General features: G+C 41.9%; 1 protein-coding gene across 2 annotated transcripts; it reads left to right on the top strand.

Annotated features, from left to right (window-relative positions):
* Window positions 1–1,938: 1,938 nt before the first annotated feature.
* Window positions 1,939–12,025, top strand: gja5a (gap junction protein, alpha 5a). 2 transcript variants are annotated; one of them, XM_067603738.1, is made up of 2 exons: window positions 1,939–2,220; window positions 9,374–12,025. In XM_067603738.1, exon 2 carries the CDS (start codon window positions 9,456–9,458, stop codon window positions 10,599–10,601), a length of 1,146 nt encoding a protein of 381 aa, XP_067459839.1. In that variant the 5' UTR covers window positions 1,939–2,220; window positions 9,374–9,455; the 3' UTR covers window positions 10,602–12,025. The 2 variants fall into 2 exon arrangements, with proteins under 2 accessions (XP_067459839.1, XP_067459840.1); XM_067603739.1 differs by lacking the exon at window positions 1,939–2,220 and adding an exon at window positions 8,107–8,266.
* The last annotated feature ends 582 nt before the right edge of the window (window positions 12,026–12,607 follow it).

Below are 12,607 nucleotides of genomic sequence, written 5' to 3'. Positions count from 1 at the left end.
GGCCTGAGGGGATGTTAGGTGCTCCATGGGCTTCTGTTTAAGGAATCTCGCTGTTAAAGGAATCACAGGCAATTCTTACTGACGGGCGGCAACCTTTTCAAAATGCATAAAAGAGAAAAGGTGTTTTAGTCTTAGTATAAGTATAGCATGTGTTAACCTGAAGCACTCCTCACAAAGAGGCTTTACATGGGGAAAAAAAAGTTGTGTCTTATCTTATGAGAGCATGAGAGGACAAAATTAATACAAGCACAACAGATAAATAGATATAATGTTTGGGGAGGGATACAGTGCAGATGAGATTGCAGGGTCACAGCTCCTGGCCAGAGGTCTAGAGTTTGTCATGAGATCTTTATCACTGCTATTTATACATGCAAAAACATTTTTTCTGCTCCATGGTCAAAGGCACAGTTGTTGAAGGGGTGAATTTAGGCATTCAGATCACTGATTAGGCCATGACACTGGCAGGATGAAGAAAATTGAGTGTATGAAGAAAAGCAAGAATGGTAGGTTTCTTTGATTGCATTAGAGTAACAATTCACAGAAATGACCGACGGAAATGACTCTTTAAGAAGATTGATACCACTCTCATATCTGTCTGCTAAAATATACAGCTATAGCCAGCAGCTGGTTAGCTCAGCAAAAAGACTGGAAACAGAGGGATACAGCTATCCTGACACTGTCCAAAGGTAACAAAATCTGACCAGACCAGAACCTCTAAAACTCATTAATTAACAAGTTAAATCTTGTTTGTTTAATCTGTACAAAAAGCAAAGTGTAAAAACAACACTTTGCGGTTTTGCAGCGGGTTATGTGCCAGGCTATTTCTTGGCCGTACACAGTAACTTCCTGTTTCCAGTCTTTGTGCTAAGCTAAGCTAATCGGCTGTTGGCTGACATACGTTCTCCTAATCTAACTCTCAGCAAGAAAGCAAATAAGTGTATTTGAAGGAAATCCAGAGAGCGAATTTCACACACCTTAAGGAAAAGAGAGACGTGACATGCGTCAAGTCAAAGAATTATGAGAACGGAAATAGGAATAAAGTCACATCTGTAAAAGCACATAAGAATAGTCTGTATATGCGTGCCAGTATGTGTGTGCCCTCACTACATAATTACAACCATATGAATGCCTTTGAATGCACGTGGGCCCTTCAGCAAGGAGGAATCAAACCTAAAAGATTCTCATTATATAATGTGGCCTGAATCTGCAGGCAGCCTGCAGAGCAGAGAGAACATCCAGGGCTGAAACACCGCATATGGCAGAACAGGAAAAGAAGAGGACGGACAGACGAAGAGAGGAGGAGGATGAGTGACTTTTTGATAGCATCCCAAACTTCAACAAGTAGTTTTAGTTCAGCACGAGCTTTCAGAGGAGGAGTGAGACCAGAGGGAAGAAAACATGAATGAATTAGGTACAGTATTTCCATCAAAGTCTTGAAGGTAGAACCTGACTGCTACAATCTGATTTTCAGAGATTTATTCCATTCATCATATTCAGCTTCTCTTTGCTTGAACTAATATAAGCATATAATCAACTCTTTTAAAAAAAACAAAAAAAGAATACAGAAAGAAAGAGAATGAAATTACTGTCAGGTTGAATTAAATAGATTACAAACTTTCTTTTTATTCTCACACTGTATAAATTTCACCATGCCTGGCACTGCACACACTGCAGACAACAGAGCTGTAAACTTAAAGGAACACACAATAAATAAGAGCACTCTGGAAGTTTACTCTGAGCGGAATTGCCATTGATCCCAGAAAACAATTCCACTTCCCCTCCTCTTGCCGAAGAATGCTTCCCAGCAAAAAATAGAGCACCAGGGATGTAAGAAGAAAGGGGGGAGCGGGGGAGAGGGGGAGGAAGAGGAGGAGATGGAAGAGGAGGAGGAGAGAAAAAAGGGAGGGTTATGAGGGGGGGGGGACACGCTCTCGTGATGCCCCTGTTTTTCTTCTCATGCCCTATGTGCGGACTAACAGTTTGGTGTTGGGACGACACTAAGCTCAGACTCTGTCCTCAAGAGCTGGCTCATGTTCATGTTCAAAGAAGAAGAAAAGGGTTGTCCCACCATCGCACTGAGCCTGTGGTAGCCGCTCATCTCTGCATCATCACCTGTCATTTGACGTGAAAGGAAGACTTGTCTCATCGGGGCACAGATAAGGAGCCTCTACTTCATCAGAAACAGCCTTCCAGACAAACAATCTGACAGCAGAACAGTAGGTAAGCCACCAAATGAACTGTAACAGGTTGTTATCAATTCTTATTCAGGTGAAAGACTAAAAGGATGTAGACATTCTGGTAAATCGTGTGAGCATCAAGTAGTGGCCTCAGGCCCACAGTCAGAGCAGATAGTCTATGAGGAAGAGATGAAAACTTGAAGAGCATGGACAATGACGTGAGAGGCCTGGTGTGTGTTAGTGTTTCTGTCGTCCCGGGCAGGTACAATTGTTTCCTTTCTCTCTGCTCATAAAAGACAGTGCAGTCAGTGCACCATACAACACAGAGCCACCAGCAATGTACGCTGTATGAAGACTTTGAGGAATTGTTATATTGTGGTGTCCAAGGGGCATAAGGTCAATCTTAATCACACATTTTCGTCCACAGTTTCTTTTCTCCACACAAATAAATACTGAAAATACATGAGTTAGAGCAGGTGCTATTTTCCTCTTAAGAGAAAGCAGTGCTCCAAATTTCACACGCAAGACACAACTACTGTTTTTGCTTTGATGAGGTGTTTTAAATATTAAAGGACAGGTTCACAATTCCTCAAGTCTGTCTTAAAACAACAGGTGCCCATATGAACAGTGAAAGAGGTTTTTCTCACTGTAATCATTCCTCCTGTTCATACTGGCTATTAAAAGATCCCCTTCAAATGTGCTTTCAATGTAAATGATGGGGCCAAAATTATCTGAAGCTTATATGAGGCTTCAGCAGTCTGAGTGAGTTATATCAAGTGGATATCGCCCACATTTACAGTCTTTTTAAGCTTTTAGTAATCAAATTCCTTCTTTGTGTTTCCTCAAACAGTGTTTCCCTAGTGATCTGCGGTGGAAGTACAGTAATAAAAAGAGGGACTTTGGCACTAAAAAGATTGTAGCAATGAAAGATATCTACTTGATTTGATTCATTTGGACAGCTGAAACATCATTTTAGCTTCAGATAAACTTTTAAATACATTTATACACAGAAGTAGACCTGTGGATTTTGCTCCCCATCACTTTCATTGTAAGTGTGTTGTGAAGAGATCTTCTAATGGGCATTAACAAAAATCTATCAACATATCAACCAAATTGCATATGAAAGCCAGAAGACAGATGATTTTTTTTAACAAGCTAAATGAAAATGAACACTCATTCTAATGAGGTGCTGGTTCATAGCTCAGACAAAGAAGGGGAAAGCTGTGCATATATATACGCATATAAAGCAAGATGTTAGATAATGTTGATGTTAGATATATCTAAGAAGAAATTGCTATCACTCAAATGAGTCAATTAACAGCAGCAAATCTGTTTACACACATCCTAATACAAAGCAGGATCAAGTTATTTAAGTTATCAAGTTCAATCAAGTTATCGGTGTTTGACACTGAAGACACATCTAAACTGAAAAATAACCACCATTGTCACCTTAGAGTGAATCCCAACATACAGCAAAGTTATAGAAATTACTTTATATTTCATTGGCATAAAATAAGAAATCACAGCAAACGGTAGACAGACAGGCTCACTAATCCAATGATACTGGGATGGATTTAAGTCACTGACTTTGAAGGTAGACTTCAAAGTAACAACAAAAGAAACGAAAAACATGAAAACAAGCCAAATATTTTATCTGACATCGCCTCAAAACAGCAGCTAACCAGGAATTTCAATCAGGAGTCTGTTTGTCAGTATTTTCCTCCATGAAACACCTTGCAGCTGTTTGGCTTGAGGGTTCCAGTGTACTGCCATATGCAGCCAAACAATAGATCATAACAGGGCTGTGGGTCTGTGTACAGTAGTGGGCAGATGAAGAGCCAGACAGCCATGTAAGGTAGCAGGCAGCACATCGGCCCTCTGGCTTTTGCTGGTGTGACTGATATATGGCAGCCTAGATCTATGCTGGCCTGTAACTGGTGGCAACAGGTGACTCATTTGAGTGGGAAATACTCTCCCACTCCTCCCGCATCAGATCCTCTTAGTAGGTTACACTATCCCTAACTCACCCCTTCTTCCAAGCAAATACAGCTAAACTTAAACATGCTCATCCTTGATCATAATCCCGGCACTCGTGGGAGAGATACACACACACCACCCCTGCGGCCCTGCACCTAAACAGCTGCTGCAGTGCATACTGGGATTGACTCTCAGCACGTGTTAAAGTTCAAGTTCAAAAGCCACACTTCATATATAACGTATGTCTTTGAAGCTTGAACTTTGACACATGTGCGAGAAGATATTCTAATAAAACAACTAACCTCATGTCATTCCATTAATTGCTCCGTAATACCTCAGTAAACTCATACGTAAAACAGCTTAAATCACCCAGTTATTAAAATAACCATCAATGAGCTGGATAACTGCGTATGTGTGGCATGCTGTATGCAGGTCTGTTAATTCCAGTTGAGACCTATGAAACTTGTGTTTAAATGTATCAGCACGGGGCAGTTGGTCTGACATTTTCCTCGTGCTCCGCTGCGGCTGTTCCTCTGAAACATTGCTGAGCTGTCACAACACCGCGCCTGCAAAGTGAACTGTTACTGGCAAAGATATTTTGGTTATAGCGCTCCCGGCCGCAGCTTTTTGCTTAGGGGTTATTTCATATCAGTTGCAATATAAAGCCGGTCTACCTCAGTCACTGGGGAGCATAAAAGTCAGACAACCATACAACCAGCATACAAGAAACAACATGTACAAAGTCAGAAAACTAATAATCAAGTGACAAATAGAATGAATTAAAACATCAGAAAAAAAGAGAGAGAGAGAGAGAATAAAAGAGTTTAGCACCTGAAACTAGTTCTGCCAGGATTAGTGTGTACATATGGGATATGTGAAGTTACTGTAAGTAGTTATTGGATTGTGTACTGTACAACATTTAAATGAGAGAAGAGATGCAAGGCAGTTTAAAGGCTTAAAGAGTAGAGCTTTATAAATATGACATTAAGCATGATGCACTGTGATAGACTGGACCTTTGTGTTTTTCCAGAGATTTAACCACTCACTAAAAGACCTTTAGGTTCAGGTTAAAAGCAATAAGATGAATCAAAAAATATACCAGTAATGTATAATCATTGTCACTACTTACTATTGGGTTGGCAAAACATCAATAGATTCCTTTTTTTAGTCTTTTTAGTACAGTTGTATAAGCATTGAGTCCTTCTTTTGAAAGGAAAATTCAGCAGGGATGTAGTAAGCCTTAATAACATCAGCAGGTATCACACTTTTGTCACAATGGCAATGATTAAAAAAAAAACATTCCTCAACACTAGTGATGTAGAAACGTATCAACAAACAGCAATGTAGTTATCTAAAATACAGCAATTCAGCCCAAATATGAGATTTTTCCGATCTAGAACCAATAACAGGGCCATGTATATATAAAGGTACCCTACACTAGTATCTCCTGAGGCTCGCAAACCAACTTTGTCTCTCCACAGTATTTTTAGAATCTAACTCCAGTGTAAGTCTGGGCAGCCAGATTTGTCCCTCTAGAACATGTCAAATAATGTAGAGTTTTTCCATGAAATAAATGACTTTTTCTAACTGTGTTTTACTTTCCAATGAAAATGATACATTAGTTTATCATGTAATTTGGTTTTAAGCATGCGTGTTGAGATCCTATGTAATGACTGTTGAAAACTTTTGCTTTACTTCCGGAAAATCCTCTCAGACACACGTAATAACACAATGTACTTAATGCACAACACCGTGTAAATACTTTTCCTTCCGCTGATGTTAATTTAAACATGCCTTGCTAAAAGGAATCAGGCCAAGAAAATGTATACCCATGATCTAATTGCCGGCATGTTTATGAGGACAGTGCAGATCAAGCAGTGTATCCTGGTACTCTATGAGGATCCGGAGTCTGTCAAACATGGCTTAGCGCTGAAAGGTGCAGAACATTGGAGGAATGTTTAAATCAACCCTGCCCCCTGTTGTTCCTGGCCAGTGGATACACTGCAGACTAATTTTGGGAGACAATGGAAAAAGGTTGGCAGAGAGCTGGGAAAGAGTTCAGAAGCTCAACAGAAAAAATAGAAACTTAAGTTTAATTATCAGCAGGTTTTTACCTGTTTTGAACATGTTTCTGAGGGTTAAAAACAAAAGGCTTCCACAGTATCTAATCTGCAAAGTTGTGTTATACACAACCAGAAATTACATGCAATAAAAATATGGCTTGATGGTCCTATAAAACATTACAAGGGGGATTTCTTCATCCTGAGTCTCTACCACTGAGTCACTGCCCTCTAAGGCAACACTGGGCCTGATCCAATACATCAGATGATTTATTGCATTTATTCCTGATAGTCTGTTAGTTCTGCTCTGCTCTGCAGCAAGTCACTGTAGCAGCCACCACTTCTCAAAGCAATGCAGTTTAATAGCTGCTCTTTCTCTCTTCACCTCTCTGAGCTGCCTGGCTGCTATCAAATCCTGCTCAGATTGGATCCAAATACAGCCACGTGCAGTTAGTCCAGTTCTAGTTTGAGTTTGACACTGAAGTGGTTAAATGACTGTAGTTCCTGGCTACAGATCATACAGAGTCCATTTTCTCTCTTAGTTTATCATAATAACTCTCCAACACTTATCCTAGGCTTTGTTTCCATATAACAAACACTCTTCCTCTGTGCTGCACACACACATGCACGGAGAGACACTTCAGAGACTTCAGAGATTTGGTCATCCTCAACGCTTTGGTCATCGTCAAAGAGAAATAACTCAGGGGTGCGCATACCTTGTTTGCGCAGTTCACTGTTCTGAATACCTCATAACAAGATTGTCCATTACTTCTCCATTACTCTGCCACAGAGATTATAAACAAATATGACAGCCATGATGATCCACAGGCGAACCAGGCAGCTCAGCAAAGGGCACAATGTATCACATTAAATCCCTGGTTATTGCCAGGCTTCCAGAGAGCTGCACGTATGATTGACAACCAACAGCACATGGTGCTTTTAGGCAAGTCCACCGGAATGACTCTGCTCTGTTGTTACTTCCCTCCCACTCCCATTTAATACCTTGCTCCTTTTGTCCTTCGGAAATCATATTGTTTGAGATTGCTTCCTCTGAGAACAGGAAGAGGTAGTTGAGGGAAGGAGACAGAGACTGTGGCCTTTCTCAGAGCAGGAAAACGTGTGTGTGTGTGTGTGTGTGTAGTGCACGGCTTGTGTGCATGTTTATTGGACAGCAACTAAAGTACATTAACAATAAAGTACAGGCATCCATCTCCATTGTCCATTGTTTAAGTGACTTGTACTTTATAGGACATTTTTACATCACTTCATTTATTTAACTAAAGTTACTACTTTGCAGGTTAATATTATATATGCAAAATATCTATAATATGAAATAATTAGAGACTAACTTTAACTTAGTCCAGGGGGAGATGTATGTTACCAGGCTCTGCACAGGTGAGGAAAGCCTTCGGCCAGTATTAGCTGAAGAACAGTATTAGCTAAGAACATCTTAATGTGCAACCTTCTGCTATTGTGCTGGCTGGACTCTCACTCCCTTCCTCCAACTCTCAGCCTGTTTGTGATTTACTTCCAGTAAAGATCATAAGTTATATCTGAACAGGGCTTTGAGCCCGTTCCCTGACCCGCTTCACTACCTGATGATCCAACCTGGTCTTCAGTCTGACATTAGTGGATATTAGCCAGTTTCTGGAAAACAAGTGTTAGGCCACAAACTCTCCTGTGCTACGAATTGGCAAATCAAGCCTTGGGCATGGATAGAGGTTGAACAATTTCCTCTCCCACATGCTCTCGTGGGGGTGTGTTGTTCCACCGCCTCTCCACGCCTGACACACATCACAGATAAAGAGCACAACACTCTTATTTTCCATTTTATTGCCATATATATACCTCATAGAGAGACAGAGGGAGGGGGGAGAGACAGACAGTGGGACAGATGGTCATGATCATTTCAACCATCTCTCTCACACACATAACTAGCGTCAGCCAGGCAATTCAAAGCCTTGTACGGTGGACTGTACTGTAGAAGTGACTCAGTAGAAGTGACTCTGTGAGGAAATGGAAGTAAGCGCTCATGGAGAAAGATGACGGGTGGTAAGAAGGAATATTAACTCCCTTTTTGGCTTTTTCACTCTGTTATTGTAGTGATAATATTGTATATCCTTTTTAGCAATGTATATGTTTTCTAAAACTTTGCCAAGTAGGGCAATAACTTAAGATGTGTGACGTGCTGGAAAAACCTGCCAAACTGTTACTTTCAGTCCTCCTTCCTCAAGTTGTAACTCATCTGTCTTTGATCTCTAATTGCATAGTAAAAGCTGGAAGGAGACATATACACACACAGAGCATGTCAGAGGTCACCCCTGGATGGAGTTTGATGGGGTTTTCTTAACCTCTCAATGATGGGGGGTCATTTCGTGGCATTCAAAAAGCTGTCTGACGGACCGCCTTATAGGGTCATTCTCAGCTGAGATATGCCAGCCTATCACTGCCATGTTTGGCTGTCACCCAAACTTTCATTATTGCTAGAGTCAAGGGGCGAAAGCATGCACACACACACACACACACACACACACACACACACACACACACAGTGGATATGTAATCTGATTGACGCTCCCACATAGATCCAGATCACAGAGTGTTGGAGGTTTTCATCACCACAGAGAGGACGCTGGACATTAAAGCTGCTGTTCTGTGGCTGTGAGTGAAGTCTGCTGGTGATGTGCCATGGGCAAGTTGAGAGAATGTGCAGCTCCAGCCAGGTCACAGCATTAAAAGGACAGAGTCTCCTAGCTTTGACTTGCCCCACGGTGGCTTTTTACCCTCTCTCAGTCTGTCTGTCAAGCATTATTTGATATTGTATCGGGGAATGTAAACACTCATATTATTGAATCATTTTTCTTAAAAACAAGTTCTCTATTTTCTTTTGCATGACTCCCGAACTTCCTCACTGATAGAGTTCTCTGTATGTGTGTCTTTCTCTCATGGGAAAATGGTTGTTCTCATGCCACGGCGTCCAGTCCTCAAGCAATTCACAGGAAGAGAGGCTATTTTTATGCATATGATGCCACACTGACATACACCCAGGTCATTTCACCACAAGATCTACTGTTTCATTATGACTGATCATCTGTATTTCTCTTTTTCCCTTTTCACCCTTCTCTCCTGCTTTATCCGTTCTCCTCTTCTCCACCTCAGTGTCATCACCCTTTCACCTCTACTGCACCTTCCCTTTCGTCTTTGTGTCTCAGGTGTGTGTGTGTTCGGACTGTAAGCAGTGATGGGGGACTGGAGTCTCCTGGGGAATTTCCTAGAGGAAGTCCAGGAACACTCCACCTCGGTCGGAAAAGTGTGGCTCACCGTTCTCTTCATCTTTCGCATACTGGTGCTGGGCACAGCGGCTGAGTCCTCCTGGGGTGACGAGCAGAGCGATTTCCTGTGCGACACACAACAGCCCGGTTGCACCAACGTGTGTTATGACAGCGCCTTCCCCATCGCCCACATCCGCTACTGGGTGCTGCAGATCGTCTTTGTCTCCACGCCGTCCCTGATCTACATGGGCCATGCTATGCACACGGTGCGCAGGGAGGAGAAGCTCCGGAAGAAAGAGCAGGAGGAGAGGGAGGCGAGAGGGGAAGGCAGGGGAGACCTGGAGGGGGAGAAGGAGTACCTGGAGCATAAGGAGAGCGGCGGGGTGATGAAATCTGATGGGAGTGGCCGTGTTCACCTGAAAGGTGCACTCCTGCGGACTTATGTTCTGAGCATCTTTATTCGAACAGTGATGGAGGTGACGTTCATCGTGGTGCAGTACCTGATTTATGGGGTGTTCCTCAGGGCGTTATACCTTTGCAAGGCGTGGCCCTGCCCCAACCCCGTCAACTGCTACATGTCCCGCCCCACAGAGAAGAATGTCTTTATCGTCTTCATGCTGGTGGTGGCTGGCGTGTCTCTGTTTCTCTCCATGTTGGAGCTCTACCACCTGGGCTGGAAGAGCGCCAGGAGGTGCATGCACAGCAAGGAAATAGAGAAGAACAACCACAAAGCGGTGGCCATGTCTGCAGCCTTGGAGCCCAACAGCCCTCCGTTGCCCTCTGCCTCCTGCACTCCCCCTCCAGACTTCAGCCAATGCCTGGCAGTCCCAGGCTCCATGAACCCCATGACCACTGTGACCTCTCACCCCTTCAACAACAGGATGGCGCTGCAGCAGAACTCAGTCAACTTTGCCACCGAGCGCCATCACAGCGGTGACAACATGGAGGATGGGGAAGACTTCCTGAGGATGACATATGAGCAGGCACCCGCAGAGCTGCCCAACAGCTGCTCCCCATCGCCTCTGATGCACTCTGGCTTCATGAAGGACAAACGCCGCCTGAGCAAGACTAGTGGATGCAGCAGCCGGGTTCGCCAAGATGACCTGGCAGTATAGACTCACAACCAGAGAGAGTGGCTGACAGGGGGGAGAGGATGGAGCGCTGAACCTTCAAAACCAAACAAAAGGGACAAAAAGAGTGAGTGTTTTTTCTGAATGAAGGAGTCAGAAAGTGACAATAGGCTGGCTACGCAAACTCTGCCAATGACGCCTGACATTGGACTGCAAAGGACAGACTAAACGTCCAGATTAGAAAGAGACTAAGATCTGTGAGTGGACCATGCAAACTTGATATATGAGAGCTCTGTGACCAGAAACCTGTTCCAAAGCTTGAAAAACTGACAACTGAACTGCAAAAGAAAAATAATTTCGAAATCAGAGCAGGGTAACAGGTGTGATGCCTGACAATTGCACATTTTATGTTTTAGTTAAAACAGTAAAAGCCAAAAACGAAGCACGCACGAGAGAGAGAGAGAGAGACTATGAAGTGAGAATGACCTGATGCTTTGTGCTTGGCATGAGATGACTTAGGGAATCATTTCATTGTAAAGCAAAAAAATGACACACATCTCAAATAAATCTTCAATCCGTTATAGAGTATATTGTGGCTTTATATAGCACAACAGTTTTTTTTTTTCCCAATGCAAAACAATGAGACGTGCATTAAGAAAAAACATGAACTTGATATGCAATAAACTGTGAAGCTTGCCATGATATAAATTGGATGTTTATATTCAGCACTTTTGCAATGAATCAAGGTGCCTTAACAAGAATTGTGTTATAAAATATCTATTTCCATATGACCTGTTTTTATATACATTTAAATATATATATATATTTCCAAAAGCCACGGTAAAGATTGTAACTTAAAATGAAGCCATCTCCTGACTAACAAACTTGATTGCACTACACCTGCAGGTCAATAGACATACAATTAAACTTCTTCTTCAGCAACTAGGAGCTCCAGACCTGCAAAATAAAGCAATTTGCAATCTAAAAAGTGTGAGTAAAACTGTATTCATTTGTCATATCAGGTGATAGGTTAATGTAGCCTGTTTTTGAGGATTTTCCTATCAAAAGGGGGTTCAAAGAAAAAGAAAAAGAAGTAGTCCTGGTTCAATGCTAGTCATGAGGAGATCCGGCCACTGGGTGGCGACATTGCACTTATGTTATTCAGTTTCTCTCCTGGAGCCATTGTGTAAATAGTGAATTTGTCCCTATGCAATGTGTGTTTCAGTTGATGTCTTTGAATGTATTTGATTTCATTTCTTGTTCTTACTATATGCAGAATAATCATACAGGTTGTTTATAACCACAGTTTGTGAATGAACATTCTTTGTAACCGGGGGTTTGAGGTGTTATCCTACATATCTAATACAGCAATTCATTCACTGCAACTTTGGTTCTGTCACACATACCTTTATGCAATAAATGTCATCACTAACCCATCACAAATTAATAAACGATCAACTGCACAATTCCCTCTGTTGTTCTTATGGCCTGTTATTATTTCTAGTACTTTATAGCATTTCTCATTTTTCTATGGCAACATATAAAGATGTATGTATGTTACTAAAGATGTAGATGTGCAAACACTGATTAATAATTGATCTAATACTGAGATATTGAAATCAGAGAGAATTTACATTTAGACCAACTTGCACCATATCAAAACTGTCTCATTAATACCAAAATCAAACTAAATAGGTAAGATTCGTGACAATGAGATGCTACTATCAGCTGCACACTGATGAAGCACAATAGTACCAACTAAGCTCTGACATTAGTCAAAGTACTTTTAGTGATCCAGAGGAAAAGATATACATAGATGAAGGTTTTCTTGCATTTTTTAATCAGTATCCCATCAACACTTGTATCTGACAGCATGCTGTCGCCAGAAAGGCCCTGCAGGAAACAGACTGGGGGAGATGGACAGTATTTACATAAACAAAGACTGGCTCGCCATGTCTGCCAGGAAGCTGAGTGCAAGTATCCAGTTTTATCTGTCACAAGCTGAAATGGGATGGAAGCTGCAGTAAATGAAGCCATTTTGTTTGTTTATT

Source organism: Thunnus thynnus, chromosome 11 (genome assembly GCF_963924715.1).
Source record: "Thunnus thynnus chromosome 11, fThuThy2.1, whole genome shotgun sequence".
Taxonomy (NCBI): Eukaryota; Metazoa; Chordata; class Actinopteri; order Scombriformes; family Scombridae; genus Thunnus; species Thunnus thynnus.
The sequence above is the reverse complement of the archived record's forward strand: the minus strand, read 5'-3'. Positions and strand labels throughout refer to the sequence as shown.